Raw genomic sequence first — 15,324 nt, 5'->3', positions numbered from 1 at the left:
CTGCAGGAAAAACAAAAATAAATATTAAGATAAGATAAGATAAGATAGAACTTTATTAATCCCTCGGGTGTGTTCCTCTGGGAAATTCGATAGTATCGATATTATAGTGCAAATTAGCAAAAAAGCAGCATATGAATCAAAATAAACTATTTCCAGCAGTGCAATATGAGTCCTAAGCGTCCCAGAAATGACACAGAAAGTCATAAAGTCAAAGATAACTTTTAAAAACACCAGTATAGGCTCATGAGGCCCTGATGGTAAAAAACTACATTTCCGCGAAAATGACGTCACTTCCGGTTTCGGGCAGGTAATGGCGGACATGCAAAAGTTCGCTCTGACGTCTATTCCAACGTAGGAAGTGTTATGAACAGCTGATCGGATCAGCAAAGCGTGTTTCTGGAATATTATGTTTTTGTTGCTGCAAGTGCTTTTTATGCAGTTTTTGCAAAGCTTTATGTGGAAGGAAACTGTGACCGAGGACAAGCTGATGGCATAAGATGTAAGTACAACTCCTCCGGTTTCATATGCAAAAAAAATTATTGCGCTAGCTTACGTGGTTGCAGTTCTACCGGGATTTAAAAGTAGTTGCGCAAAATGGAGCGTGCCCGCTCTGACCGGCTTTAAAGGGTTAAGCTTGGCAACTTGAAAAGTTTTGACGGGAAAAAACTTTGTAAGGCTGCAGATTGGGGTCGTGTTAACAATCCATTATAATTTGGCTTACATCCACCAGGGGCTTCAAGGTCAACTCAGTGATTTATTGGTCAAAATTTGACAGAAAGCCTTAAAACTCAGAAGCTATGATTCTTACAAATGTGGTGTGTATGCTTAGCAAATAGAAAGTACAGTACGAAGATTTAAAATATCATGTCACATTTGACCTCTGACCTCTCCTTCAAGAGAGAAAGATCAAAGTGATAATAATGCCATATGAATCTTTTTAAATCGTAGGTTTTTAGACTGACAAGAACATGTTGGCACTGGATACTTTTTGAGTACACGATGTACATGTACCCCGTTCCTGAATACGTATAATTTCTTGTTGTTTTCTTGGAAAACAAAATAAACTTGTGATCAAAACTTTTTTCTCTTGTTATTTATAACTAAACATTTAAACACATTTTACTAAACAAATGAAATGAATGCTAAAAATGCACTATAGCCACATAGTAATATTAAACAAAATAGTTCCTCAAGCCCTTATAATTATGTTTAAAACAGGTTTAAACAGGGCAAATAACAGCAGCTTGTACTTTGCATTTGGTTTTACTGCACACTAACTTCTCAAAGTGCACTTAAAAAGAACAAAGAAAACAAAATCAATATATAAAAGAATACTGTTCCCTTAAAAGTAAATACTGCCTGGAGTGTGAGCTGCCTTGGTGGATATTTGCTCTCTGGGTGCTGTATATAAACCCTTAATAAATCCAGATGTCCGTGTATGTAAAAGAGTGGGGATCAGTGCAGCAGCCAAAAACCCCGAAACTGGTTTACAAAAACTTGTCAGTTCTGCTACATATTCAAATAAGGCTTTATTAGCACAAATTTCACAAAGTCTAATTTATAGAGACCTGAGCTCACGCACAGACAAAAACGGGCTGGAGGCTGAATTGATAAAAACACTGTTAAAGCTCACAGCATCATAAAAGGTAAAAATGTCTTAAAAATGAAATTGTTTAAATATGGACACTTGGCTTTCTTGAGACACTTGGCTTTACTGTTTGCATTCTCAGTGTTTTATCCGCAGCTTTTTACATGCAAAATTTTGCATGTTTTGTATCTATCCCCATGTCACAGCTAAAGAACTGAAATGTGCACAACACCGTCCCAATAACAAAACAAAACTGACTGCATCTTCGTCCACAATCCATCCTTAAAAAAGTGTTTGGGCTCCTTGTACACTAGATAACAACATGAATATATAACCCACAAAGAGATGCACTGTGATGTGAAAAAGTAGTGGAAAAGCTACATCAGAAGATGTAGAAATCTCACTGAGAGAAAATAAGTATTCTGTAGCTCTGCTCTTCTGAAACCAAGCAAGAAAGTTATATTTTTGCTCATTTCAAAAAGAGCTCGACCAAAATATTTTGCAATTTAATGTTTCTTTCATTGGGTAGATACTGGGTTAAGTCACCTTCTGTTACAAGGTTGTTCACAAGTTATTTAGCACAAGGTTCTCCACAAACGTGAGTGTGATATTGAAGAGGGGACATTATCATTTGGCCGTCCCAGTCATGAACGGCTCCACAGCGCTGTGGATATCACTGCATCTAGGCAGGATTCTGACTTAGAGGCTTTCGGTCACAATCCTGCAGGTGGTAGCTTCGCACCATTGGCTCCTCAGCCAAACACATACATCAAATGTTTAAACTTGCAATTCCTGTCGTACTGAACAGGACTGCTATAGCAACAACACATCTTCAGCAGGGTAAAACTAACCTGTCTCACGACAGCCTAACCCCAGCTCACGTTCCATTTAATGCCGCTCGTCTTAGTCTTCACACAAGTCAACAAAAAGCCAGATCAGCACTGTTTTCAGTTTTATTCCACTCTGACCTCGAGGCAGAGGTCTTGCTCTCCTCCCTTGACTTTTTCTTCTGTTACCTCTCTGACCTCCCTATGCCTCCTGCCCCATGTGAGAAAAACATACCACTTCTAACTTTCTCCCAGAGTGATCACTTTAGATGTAAGCATATTTGACTTACAATAGCCCTAAAAACTTACTCCTTTAAACAACCCTATTTCCAAAGAAGGTATTTTTCCCCCTTTTTAAAAAAAAAAAATTGATTTTTTTGTGGTCCCCAGAAGCACAGCAGACAAATCACCTGGCATCATAACTTAAATCAGAGACAAGAGCTGTGCTTTTTTACCCGCTGGGTGTGCTTGATAGAAAATCTCAAAATGTAGAATCTCTCAGCCTCATGGTGATTGTAAGAGATACTACAGAATAATCCCCAGTCTTCTCTCTTTCTTTGCTTCGGTAAGTACTTTGAAAGAAAACATGGCTTCTACCTGGTTCTTCTTTCAATCTTAGCTTTTCGCTGCAAAGATAACTATACAAAAGTTTGTGGTGCATCAAACATATTTCACGTCAGGAGAAGACACATTGTTTGCTGAAGTTACTCAGACTGTCACTTACTCTGACAAGCATATGAGGGAAAGGTCCTCTGGAGTTTTCAGGCACATTAATAGGCGGGATGACCCAGTCTCGCTTCTGTCGCCTCAGCCCGTTGGCAGAGGAGCCTCTCTGATGTTTTCGAAGGAACTTGATAACCCTGGGTGGTGAGTCCCAGACTCTTGACAGCATTTCCTCAATGCCAATCTGAAAAGAAAATGCCACACATATCATAATATATCATGCCATTCTATGTCCTGCACTGAATAATTTTGCGTAATCTTTCATTTGATATTATTTTTGCCATGCCGGGCTTGAAGGTGATTTTACAAAGTGCTGTGAAATGAAAAGTTTTCTCTGCTAAAAGTAAAATACCTGGTGTCAGTGTAACAACAGGTTTTAGGAGAGTGATGGAGGCAGGCACTGGGAAATATAAATAAACATCCCTATGAATGTGGCTGCATCACAATTCCTGCCTTTGGCATGACACCTGAGCCTGCCCAAGTCCTCAGCTTCTGCCTCAGAAAGTGAGATTTCCCCCCCAGGCTGCATAGCTGGGTTTTGTCCATAGAGCTGCTGTGCTTTGTCTGCATCCCAGCACAGATTTTTGCAGACAGACATGCTTTCCTCCCATCCCTGTCCTCCCATGCAACACTTTGCCCAGACACAACTCTGTCATCAAATCAAATAGTAAAGCACCCTTTTGTCTTTGTTTTTTTTTAATCATTATTTTCGTGTTGTTGAGAACAGTCGCTAGCGACTAAATCATGTCTATGCTCTGGACTAGTATTCTGTTTCTCAGAGAGTGTGTGTTCTCTTATTTTTGATGCACTTTCAAACATCATACAGACCACAGTGGTGGGGACAAGTTGTACATTGCAGTGCATGGGCGAAGACACCCCACCACACTGCACTGACCTCCCCCAGCTATGGCTGCAGAGAGAAGATTGTGTTCTTACTCATCTTGCCTGGTGAAATAAGGGTTAGAAGGGTGTGTAAAAGACAGTGTTTTTCCCCGGATCCTCTATGGTGTCCTCCTGTGTAATATGGCTATATTTCTGTAATCCACCTATAATCCTATTGTTGTCTCTGCACCCCGCGTACACACACACATTCACTGGCAGTGTGTCGCTGTCACCTGAAGCACAGTGGAAATCCTCCCGCTCGTCCCACCTGGAATACACACAACACAGTGGCACAGGGACGTGTGCGCACGAGCAAACAGACGAGTTACCACGCCAAACGCAGGCCGGCAGTTCATCCTATCAGCGCACATCTGCTTTCCCTGCGAGGGAGGCAGACTGTAAGCTACACCCGAACAAACACAGTGAACATTTTTCATCTTTTGTTTTAACTCTTCCCTCATTCACAGCTCAGAGAACTGGACCGTAAGCTCAAGCTCAGGCTCTGAGGCAGCAGGGGCTGAGGGTTTAGCCGGAACGCCACGTAGGGGAAGCGGGGCAACCAGGGGTGAATGGTTAGGGGACAGAAAGAAGAACGAGGGGACCAGATGTGTTTCCCAGATAAGATGGCTCTCATTCTAGCTTCACTCATCCAAAACACTCACAGGTACCAACTGGCGCAGTGGAGGCAGCGTGTGCCAGGCCCATCCACGGTAGGCAGGTGGAATTAGTCTCTGTCTGTGAATTTGAGAGTTTTTCTGTGGCTGAGTGTGTTAGCAAATGTCTGTTAAAAACAAAAACAAGGGAAAATAAGCCGGCATATCAACATGACAAACATACAACAGAAAAAAAGCCCGACTCTCCAAACGGAATGATGATGATTGAGAATATTTATACAGGCGTATACGGTCAGTTATGACATGTGCCATAGTTCATCCTCAGCTATGTTCAGTTTGGTTTGCTGCTCCTATGATAAAACCCTTATCTGCTTTCCCGGCTATCAGCAGAAAACACAATAAATGAATGGATACTCTTTATCGATCTGCCTACTGATGATAACAAGGTTGAAGAATTCCAATCGGTCGGGCCTCAACATTCCTTGGAAGGAATGAAGAAGTGAATAAGAGATACAGTCAGGCAGAGTGACAAACAACCAAAGGGAGATATCCTTTATTGTAAGCCTGCTTGTGGATGATATCAGTATAGTGGCTGCATGTGACTGTCATTTTCAAACAGCATAGCAGATGACAGGCTGCTGGCATCCTGACAGACCCGAAATTACAAAGAAAAACTGGAACACGCTCTCGGTGGGCTTTCATGGAACTAGGTGCACATTAGGTTTGGGATTTTTCTTTTTTGGTCTGAATAGTGAGTTCAGTCATGCCTGTGCGCACATATGGAGAATTGTGTGTCCCAGCCTTAATGCAATGTGCAATGCATGTGCGCACATGGGCAATTGTGTAAAAATAATGCATGAACATATGTGCGTGGTGAGTTGTCTGTGAGTTTGCACGTCTCAGTGTGTGTGATTGTGCGCTCGAACACATAACAAGGAGTCAGTTAGTGTGCCTCTGATGTGCCGGAGGCTCCTGAAACCCAAAGGCATGCAGGACCAGCTGGCACCTCTCTGCTCCCAGGCATGTTTCGTGTTGCTGGGGCAGTCTTCAAGCCCGCAGTCTCTGAGCCCTGAAGCTGACATCTGGAGGTTATCAGTCTGACAAACAGGCAGAGCCATACAATAAGCGTGTGTGCTCACTGATATATCTGCTCTGAAACATTTGATTCAGACCTTTTGATTTTTTTTACTGCAGCAGTTTCCCTTCTAGTTTCATTAATACAAAAAGACATCAGAGCGCTAGTCTCCAATAAGACGAATGTTCTTTGACATCTTTTATCAAAACCTAAATTGAAGAAAAAAAGACATTTAAAAATAAAACTTTCCATCTAAAAAAAAAAGAGAAAAGAAAACAAAAGTTGAAATTTTAGTTGTTTCTCTTTGACTGTTGAGAGTTGCAGCTTTCCAGGGTGGACTGTCAACATCATCAGGCTTTAATCACAAAGTTAAAGCAGAATGAAAAAAAAAAAGCAGGCATCCAACCCTGACGCTGTTTTCAATGACCGCTGGACCCCAGGGTCCTACGTTCCAACCTGCTCTCGGCATTCGCTGTAATCTACCTTGAACAGGTGAGGCTTTCTGAGGAGAGTGTGGTTAAAATGCAAATCAAATAAGCACTAAAACCTGTTCCGGCAACCGGTGGACTCCAAATCCAGTGGTGCATAACTGATGGGCTCTAAGCTGGTGGAGAAAGCAAACCAACGTGCCATGAAATCAGTATGAGTTGGAGAGCACTCAACGAGAGGCCCTACCTGTGTGTGGTGCGATAGCTTGAGTACATAAACACAGCGGAAAGGGCTTTCAGGCCAAAGATGCTCTATACTTCAATTGCTCCGGTATTGTACACTGGGAAAATTAAATGCTAAAACTAACGGGTGGAGCACATTCCTGGTATGATAATTTCTGCCTCTGAAACAGAACAGAGATACTAAGGTGGTTATTAAAAGCAAATCAGCGCACTCTCGCTGGTGCTATACAACAAAGAGAGCACAGCAGGAGAAGAAAGCCAAAGTATATTCAGCGATGAAGCCAGATCATCCGAGTGCAGATGAACCAAGAGCACGATTTGTTACACCAGTGCACCTCTCAAAACAAAACGAGCTGGTGTTTGAGGTGTGTGTCTTTTAATCGCCATTGGGATAAACGAGGATATCTCGAGCTCTTTATATTCTTTGCTATTGTTGCCACCGTTTATTATGCAGAGATAGGCTGCGGTTAGGTGATGTGATTATGATAACCTCTTTTTCTAAAATAACTATTGACTTTCAGAACAAAGCCATGGGCTCAGATAACAACTGCTTTCCTATGTGGGTATTTATTGAGCTAGAATAGGAAAATGGGCCACCCAGTTCAACAGTACTGCTCTGAACTGAGAAGTTTTAACATCAATTCCCAGACATCATGTGAAGTCACGGCACTGAAAACTGTACAGTGTACAGTAATTACACAAGTGCTAAAACCCTAAAGTTCATTTTGACAAAAGAAGCAAAAGAAAAAGAAAGCAAAAGAAGCTGGTGCCACGGATTACACGGCTAAATATACTGCACTGCACTGTGATTAGTGTGAAATTGTACATGGTAGTGAACTTACCTGGCAATCTTAAAAAGGTAATTTAAATTATTAAATGAAATCATTGTCTCTGTGAACATGTCAGCGAGTGGGTTCTGCTGCTCTGTCAGGTGACACTGGAGCCGCTAAACATTTTGGCCTTTGTGCCTTGAAATAACAGCCCTCCTTTAACTGTTTCCCTCATGGACGCCTACTAGAAATAAACCTTGTATCTCTTTTCTGAACTCAGCGGTTTCTGTCATATATCAGGCCTGCTTCCAGAACAAAAAGAGTGGGTGTGCGTCAGAACTTTGTGAGGGTAATCTCTGTCTATCCAGCTTAGTAGAGCTACCCTTGGAAAAACCTGGAAACTATTCAAATGGTCATCAAATCAATATATACTGAGGTGTCAAAACCCATTGTTAGGGCACAGGGGCGGTCGTCAGATGTCACCTTTATGGGGAAAAGAGTTAGAAAAACTGCAATTTCTCACAATAGAAAGACTTGTTTGGTTTTGCTTTGTAGCTTCACTTGCTGTTCAAATTCAAATTCAAATTCAAATTTTATTTGTCACGTACACAGTCATACACAGTACGATATGTAGTGAAATGCTTGGACAACTGCTCGTGACCTAAAGAAAACAAAAAAGGAAAAGGCTATGAATAAGATAGGAAATAAATATGAAAAATTAAAAAGGGTAAATTTAACTAAGAAGGAATAAAATATAAATTAAGGTTAAAAATGAAATAACTGTACAACACAAATTAGAATGAAGGGTAAATTTAACTGGGAAGGAATAAGATAAAATATATAAATTAAAGTTGAAAATAAAATAACTGTACAACAAAATACACAATATAGAACTATATAAGAATGTATGAAGAAATCTAAATATAAATAAATATATACACAATAACAGCAACTGTACAAGTATTAACCGGAAATGAAGAATATAGTGACCAGTGTTGTGCAAAAAAACAATGTGTGCAAAACCAAAGTCCAGAAAGTCCAGTGTGTGTGTAAGAACCATATGTGTGGGTCAGTACTGTGTGGTGGTGTGATTGAGAGACCGTATCGCCTGCGGGAAGAAGCTCCTCCTCAGTCTCTCTGTGTTGGTCTTCAGGGAGCGGAATCGCTTTCCTGACCTCAGCAGAGAGAACAGTCTGTTGTTGGGATGGCTGAGGTCCTTCACGATCTTCCTGGCCTTGGTCCGGCACCGCCTGCTGTAGATTGAGTGCAGGTCAGGGAGCTCGGAGCGGATGGTGCGCTCAGCTGACCGCACAACCCTCTGTAGAGCTCGTCTGTCCTGCATGGTGCTGTTCCCGAACCAGGTTAAGATGTTTCCCGCCAGGATGCTCTCTATGGTGCACGAGTAAAAGTTCCTGAGCACCTTGGAGGGCAGTTGGAAGTCTCTCAAGCGTCTGAGGTGGTAGAGACGCTGTCGGGCCTTTTTCACCACGGTGTTGATGTGACAGGACCATGACAGGTCCTGCGTGATGTGAACTCCGAGGTATTTGAAGCTGTCCACTCTCTCCACTGGGCACTCGTTGATGACGGGGGTCTGGTAGTTCCTCTCCTGCTTAGTGCTGAAGTCCACTATCAGCTCCTTTGTCTTACTGACGTTTAGAAGGAGGTTGTTCCTCTGGCACCAGTACTCCAGATTCCTAATCTCCTTCAGGTAGGCCGTCTCGTTGTTATCAGAGATCAGGCCCACCACGACGGTGTCGTCAGCAAACTTGATGATGGTGGTGGAGCTGGTAGTGGCCACACAGTCATATGTGTACAAAGAGTACAGCAGGGGGCTCAGAACACACCCCTGGGGGGCTCCAGTGCTGAGAGTGGTGGAGGCTGAGACATGTCCGCCCATCCTTACTGCCTGTGGTCTGCCAGTTAGGAAGTTGGAGATCCACTGACACATAGATGAGCTGAGTCCCAGATGCTCCAGCTTGGTGGTGAGTGTGGAGGGAATTATGGTGTTAAATGCAGAGCTGTAGTCTATGAAGAGCATTTTAACATAATTCCCCCTTCTAGTGTCCAAGTGAGTGAGTGATGTGTGGAGGAGATGAGAGATGGCATCGTCTGTGGAACGATTTGGACGGTAAGCGAACTGTAGTGGGTCCAGTGTGTCTGGTAGTGAAGAAATGATGAAGTCTCTGACCACGCGTTCAAAGCACTTCATCACTACTGAGGTGAGGGCTACAGGGCGATAGTCATTGAGAGAAGCAGGGTGGGGTTTCTTCGGGACAGGAACAATGATGGACTCTTTGAAGCATGTGGGGATCACCGACTGAGATAAAGAGATGTTGAATATCTCAGTGAACACAGGAGCTAGCTGGTATGCGCAGTCTCTTAGGATACGACCTGGGATGCCGTCTGGTCCTGCTGCTTTCCTGGTGTTCACTCTTTTGAAGGCTCTCCTTACTTCATGCTCGGAGATGACGAGCACGTTTCCGGTGCTGGCAGTATCTTCCTGTCTGCAGCCGTTAGCGCCGCTAACACTAGCATTGTTGGAGACCTTAGCTGCAGCCTCGAAGCGAGCATAGAAAGTGTTCAGCTCGTCTGCCAGAGTCACGGCCGCGTTCGTCATACCGGTTGTTGGTGCTTTATAGTCCGTTATTGTCCTTAGTCCCCGCCACAGGCTCCTAGAGTCACTCTGTTGGAGTTGTGACTCTAGTTTCCTCCCGTAGCGCTGCTTCGCCTCTTTCACCGCCCTCCGCACGTTATATGACGCGGCTTTGTACGGGTCCATGTCCCCCGTCGTGAGTCCCGTGTTGTAGGCAGCGGTGCGGGATCTCAGAGCGTCGCGGATGGTTTTATCCACCCACGGCTTCTGGTTGGGAAACGTTGTGATAGTCTTTGTCTCCACGGTATCATCCGCTAGTTTCCCGATGAATCCCACAACCGCTTCCGTAAACACGTTGACGTCATCGTCGGAGCTGTTTCTGAACATGCCCCAGTCTGCGTCATCGAGTGCGTCCTGTAACGCGGCCACCGATTGATCCGTCCAGCGCGCGACCTTCCTCTGAACCGGAACTTCCTGTTTCAGCCTTTGTTTATATTTTGGCATGAGGAAGATGGCGGCGTGATCAGATTTGCCAAACGGAGGGCGGGATTGTGCCTTGTAGCCGTCCTTGACCGTAGTGTAGCAGTGGTCCAGTGTCCTTTCACCCCTGGTGGGGCAGGTGATGTGTTGATAAAAGTTCGGCGCTGCGCGTTTGAGATTGGCGCTATTAAAGTCCCCCGTCACAATAAGCGCAGCGTCCTGGTGTTGTGTCTGGTGCTCTGAAAAGTGATGCTCACCCATTGTGTTTAAACATAATGCCAAAGGATGCTTTACGAGTATCCATGTGTGACAACTTGGGACTAATAGAGCCATCTCGCTCATGCCTAAACTCAGAATAAAACTAAAAACTAGAGTGCCTATGGGCTCTCAGTCTTGTTGCATAAATTTCTGTGAAACTGCTTCGGGTAACAATAATGTCATTATTTTGTCTCTCACTTAAGTTCTGAGTGTTTCTGCACTAGTTTGCTCGAGCAAGTTTTTGCTTAAAGGAGTGAGACTGGACAGCATGACCTCGCCTGCAGTCAGAGCATCTGCGGGGTTGTGTAACATCACAGGAGGCCACTTTCAAATCAAACTCTGTCAGTTACCTGGGCGAATTCTCTACCTTCTGTCTGTGTGACAGCTAACACTAAAACCCAGATGAGTCCTTTCTGATACCTACTAGTCATAAATAGTAGATGTCAGCGAGGACAAACAAGTATGACGCGTGTGACAAGTACTGAAAATATATCATTTCTTCTTCATATTCTTCTTTTTCTGGCTGCTCCCTTTAACCCTTTAAAGCCTGAACCACAAAATAATTGTCAGAAAATACAAATATTTGAGTGTTTCTTAAGCATTTTCACAAATGTAAAAAAATGAATACATATCTACATCATCATAATAACAATGTTGGTCCAGGATCAACATCGCAACTGACCAGTGAAGTTGTCTGAGAATTCAGTTAGCATTAGCCAAGAAGTTAGCTAATGCTCATAAAAACTATCACTAGCAAACCAACACGAGTAACCTAAATTTGGTTAATGGGAATCCTAACTTGATACTAGCAAATCTATGACATCACAGCAAGATGATCCTGGAACAACACCAACATGGGGGGATATCAGGTACACAACTCACCCCATCCCTAGCATCCCCCTCTGAATACATGGAATTTAAACAGTGAGAAGCATAATCTTTTCCATATTTTTGGTTCCTTAAATGGGAATCCCTTCACCTGTGTGTCTGTTATTCAAAGTTACCCTATTGTACACACCCTATTTTAACAAATACATTTTCCAAGACTATGCTATTGATGAAACAATTATTTACTTTAATTTCTCCTCAGGGCCCAGGAGCAATTTCCCACTCAGGAGACTGGAATTAAATTTTACTGTTGCACTGTTCCACCCGATTTATATCAAGTGAGGAGCAAGTGACAGGAACACATGTAAACACGGCTGCAGCGAAGAATGCACACTGTACTGATTTTCAAATTTCCATGTGATTAGAGAAAACACATTTATTTATTTTTTTGTTCAATTATTGAATCCTTCTCCAGCTCCTCGTTGCAAAGAACATAATTATACGCTCAAACTACATCACCTGGTCTTCGCAGACTCCACCAGAGTGGAACATTAACTCAATCAATGTCAATTATTTCCCAGTCTCCATTATTGCACTGCCAGGAGTGGGCAGAATTTTAATCCCCACTCTGGAATTGCTTTAGCAACATGAGTCTTTGGGCTTTTTGTCATGATTAGAAACATGACTGAACATTAAGCCCAGTGGCATTCAACAAGTAGTGCAGGAAAAACGATAATGGGTTCGTCGCTCAACAAAGTGCAGCCTAGCAGTGGAAGCCGGTAACAGCGGCCATACATTTGCCCCGTCTAGCTTTACAGTCTTTGTTAGCAAATAGGGCCATGTGTCTACTTGTCACGTACAGCGAAGCACTACATCTTTACTGCTGTGCATAAACTGTGATTAACAGCTGGAAACACAAGATCTTGCTTTTCACCCTCAGCTTAACCAAAGGATAGAAACCTTTATCACAGAGATACTTTGAAATAAAAGTCAAATGAAAAAAAATCTAATGAAAAAAAAGCATATCTGAGCAAAAAATAAACAAATAAAAAAATTGGATTGCAGGCTGATTGCATTTTATTGAGACCAACTCCAGATTCAAATCAGCTTATGAAATCTAAATCCTTTCAGAATTTTTTTTATTAAATATAGTGAGGTTTAGCTCTCAACATTTGTAAGCCATTAAAGCTGAAAACTAAAGCAAAGATCTGTAATCACGGTTTATTGGCTGATTAGACTGAACCAACCATGTTAATTTTCACAAGTCTGTTGCTCCAATCTTGAAATTAGACGAGCAGCAGAACATGTTACATGAAATGTTTATTGAACATCTGTTGCACGCATACTTCCACGATTTGTTTTTTTTATAACCTACTTTCTTCACAAGCACTCTACATGCAGAGCTATTAAGTCAATAAAATACATTATTTGTTGGACAATGACACAATTCTTGCAGTTGTGCCCCTGAACATCCCCACAATGGGGTTTAAATCAAACAATCATTTTGGGATTAAAGTGCAGACTTTCAGCGTTAACTCGAGGGGTTTAACAACATTTTTGTTGCATGACCTGTTTCTGAATTACAGCCATTTTTATGCACAATCCTCCCTTTTCAGAGGCTCTAAATTAATTGTACAATTGACTGATTAAGCAGTTTCATGGCCAGATGGGTCCTGCTCCCTTATTATTTCATGGCAAATGAAGCAGACATAATATCTGAAGTTGCCGCAAAGAGCCAAATTTGTATTTTATAGCTTTTTGTGGTGATTTATGTAGGAAGCTCATCATTAGGCTGATATAAAACCCCAAAATAAAATAAACCTATTCGAGAGTTTCCAAACCTGGTGTATTTAAAAGGGCCTCAAAGACAACAGAAGGCAGCTGAAGTGGATGATCGCAGAATTATTTTTGTGGTCAAGAAAAAGAACTTCATAGCCTTTTATTGAGTCAAAAACACCCTTGAGGAAGCAGGTATATGATTTGTAGACTTTGATAGAAACCCCCAAGTGAGTCTCTCAGTTCTGCAAAAAAAGAAAGGTCTGTGCACAAATGAAATGAAGTTTAACTTGTATCAGAATGATGAGAGAAACAGGTCGTGATCCAAAGTGTACTGCATTACTTATCAAACATGATAAACACTGATGATGTGGCTGTTGATAGAAGTAGCAGGATAAACTGTAAAGTGTACAGGACTGTACTCTCTGCTAATGTTCACCCAAATGCTGCAAACTGTTCAGCACTTCATAGTCCAAATGGATAATGACCCAAAGCACACTGCAAAGGTAACACAACCTGAGCTTTGCAAGGCAAAGACATCGGATATTCTTGATCCGTGATCTCATGTCAACCCAAGGAGCTTTTCAGTCTCTAAATACAAAACTAAATGCAGAGACCCACAAACAAGTAAGTGAAGGTGGCTGCAGTAAAAGTCTAGCAGTGCATCTCCAGGGAGGAAACACAGTGTAGTGGTGTCCGTTGGTTCGAGACTTAAAAACAATCCTTATAGTTACAATTATGGTAGCTTGTCCAATTAATCTTGAGCCTCTGTCGCTAGGGAACTATGTACAAAAATGACTGTAACTTTTGAACAATTAATGCAAAATTCTTGTAATACCCCTTGAATTAAAGCTGAAGGTCTTCACTTCAATCACTGTTTGATTTGAAACCCAATGTAGTTATATAGAGAGGCAAAACTGCAAAAATGACATCTTTGTCCATGGCCTTTTTTGTGCCTCTAGAGGTGCAAGAGATAGACAAGAAAGAAGGAAAGAAGGAAAGAAAGAAATGTTGCTATGTTGTTCTTTGCAAGTAATAACTGCTAAAAATAATCACTGGCCAAAAGACACCCATTAAGGCAACTGACAGATTTAGTTTTCACAGCTTACAGGTGCAGCAAGTACCCATTGCTAACTGAATACAGCAGAGTAAAACGGGCCATCCAAATATAAAAGTTTACTCAAGCCCAACACCTTTCACCTTTGTTTTGTCCTGTTTCGTTCTCTTTTGTTTTTGTCAATAGTCAATCTTGTGATAATAACCCACTTCATTAGCCAGTGTAATAGAAGGTTATGACCCTGTATTTGTCTTTGCAGATTCTTATTACCTTTGTGAATGGCGAAGGATGCGGATGTCCAGCCAGGGCCAGTTTAACAGTGGTCTCCCAGATGTGTGGGTCATGGAGCCCCCGGGCTGTTACCATGAACTGGACAGGCTCTGACAGGTTGCCCACCTCCTGCTCGGCATACACAGTCCCATCGGGCCGCACGCTAAAGTTGGGGTCGCTGCTGACGAAGCCGACCTCTCTGTTGCGCTGGCAGTCCTCAAACTTTACTGCGGAGGAAAGGCAAAAGAGGTGCAGAATTAGCAAGCAGCACAGTGAGATTTACTCCAAAAAAAGTGTTTGCCAATCCTTGACACATCTGGCAGGCTAAAGATTAACCGGCACCCATCAAGACGTATCTTGAAATATCCCTCCTGCTGTCACTTCTGATTCCCTGCTTTGACATCTTCGGCAAAACAAACTGCTTATCTGCTCCTGAACTGGAACACATGGGGAAGAGGGGAGCCTAATTCTTCTTCATATTCTTTTTCCAAACTACGCAATGTCAAAATAGCATTTCCCTCTGCTTCTACAGGGGGAAACGGGAGGATGAGGTCGAGATACATTAAGCTGACTAGACTGAGTGAAATGCTCACGTGGAGCAAGGCTCTTTAATGACATTTGGTGGGTTCTGCTTCACTGAGACAAAAGAAAGGGAGCTTATGTTTGCACGCACACGCACAAGCTACTATCCCTGCATTCAGAGTAATGTACCAATGTGCATTATGGGAGGCTGGATGGGATGTTGGGGTGTTTACATATGTAAATGCTTGGCGCAGATCAGATGGAGACACAGAGAAGAGATGCTACTGGGTTGCTGAGTGCATGTGCGTATTCTCCAGTGACAGCTGACATGAATATGCCATTATACTACACAAAACACAAAGAGAAACCAACAGACATAACAGTTTGGAA

The 15,324-nt window shown here is 42.5% G+C and overlaps 1 protein-coding gene across 1 annotated transcript in view; it reads right to left on the bottom strand.

The window, feature by feature from the left end:
- The window catches only part of cdh4 (cadherin 4, type 1, R-cadherin (retinal)), a 228,239-nt gene that overhangs the window by 69,106 nt on the left and 143,809 nt on the right, over positions 1-15,324 (bottom strand). Inside the window, exons 4-5 of the mRNA XM_085353049.1 lie at positions 14,413-14,639; positions 3,140-3,322 (exon numbers count right to left, since the gene is read on the bottom strand). Of these exons, the coding sequence (XP_085209175.1) occupies positions 3,140-3,322; positions 14,413-14,639 (410 nt within the window). The remainder of the gene's footprint in view (positions 1-3,139; positions 3,323-14,412; positions 14,640-15,324) is intronic.

This window comes from Diplotaxodon limnothrissa, linkage group LG5 (genome assembly GCF_057381915.1).
Source record: "Diplotaxodon limnothrissa isolate DT_005_m linkage group LG5, D_limnothrissa_male_GT1.1, whole genome shotgun sequence".
Classification (NCBI taxonomy): Eukaryota; Metazoa; Chordata; class Actinopteri; order Cichliformes; family Cichlidae; genus Diplotaxodon; species Diplotaxodon limnothrissa.
Note: the sequence above shows the minus strand (reverse complement) of the source record. Positions and strands in the feature narration are given on the sequence as shown.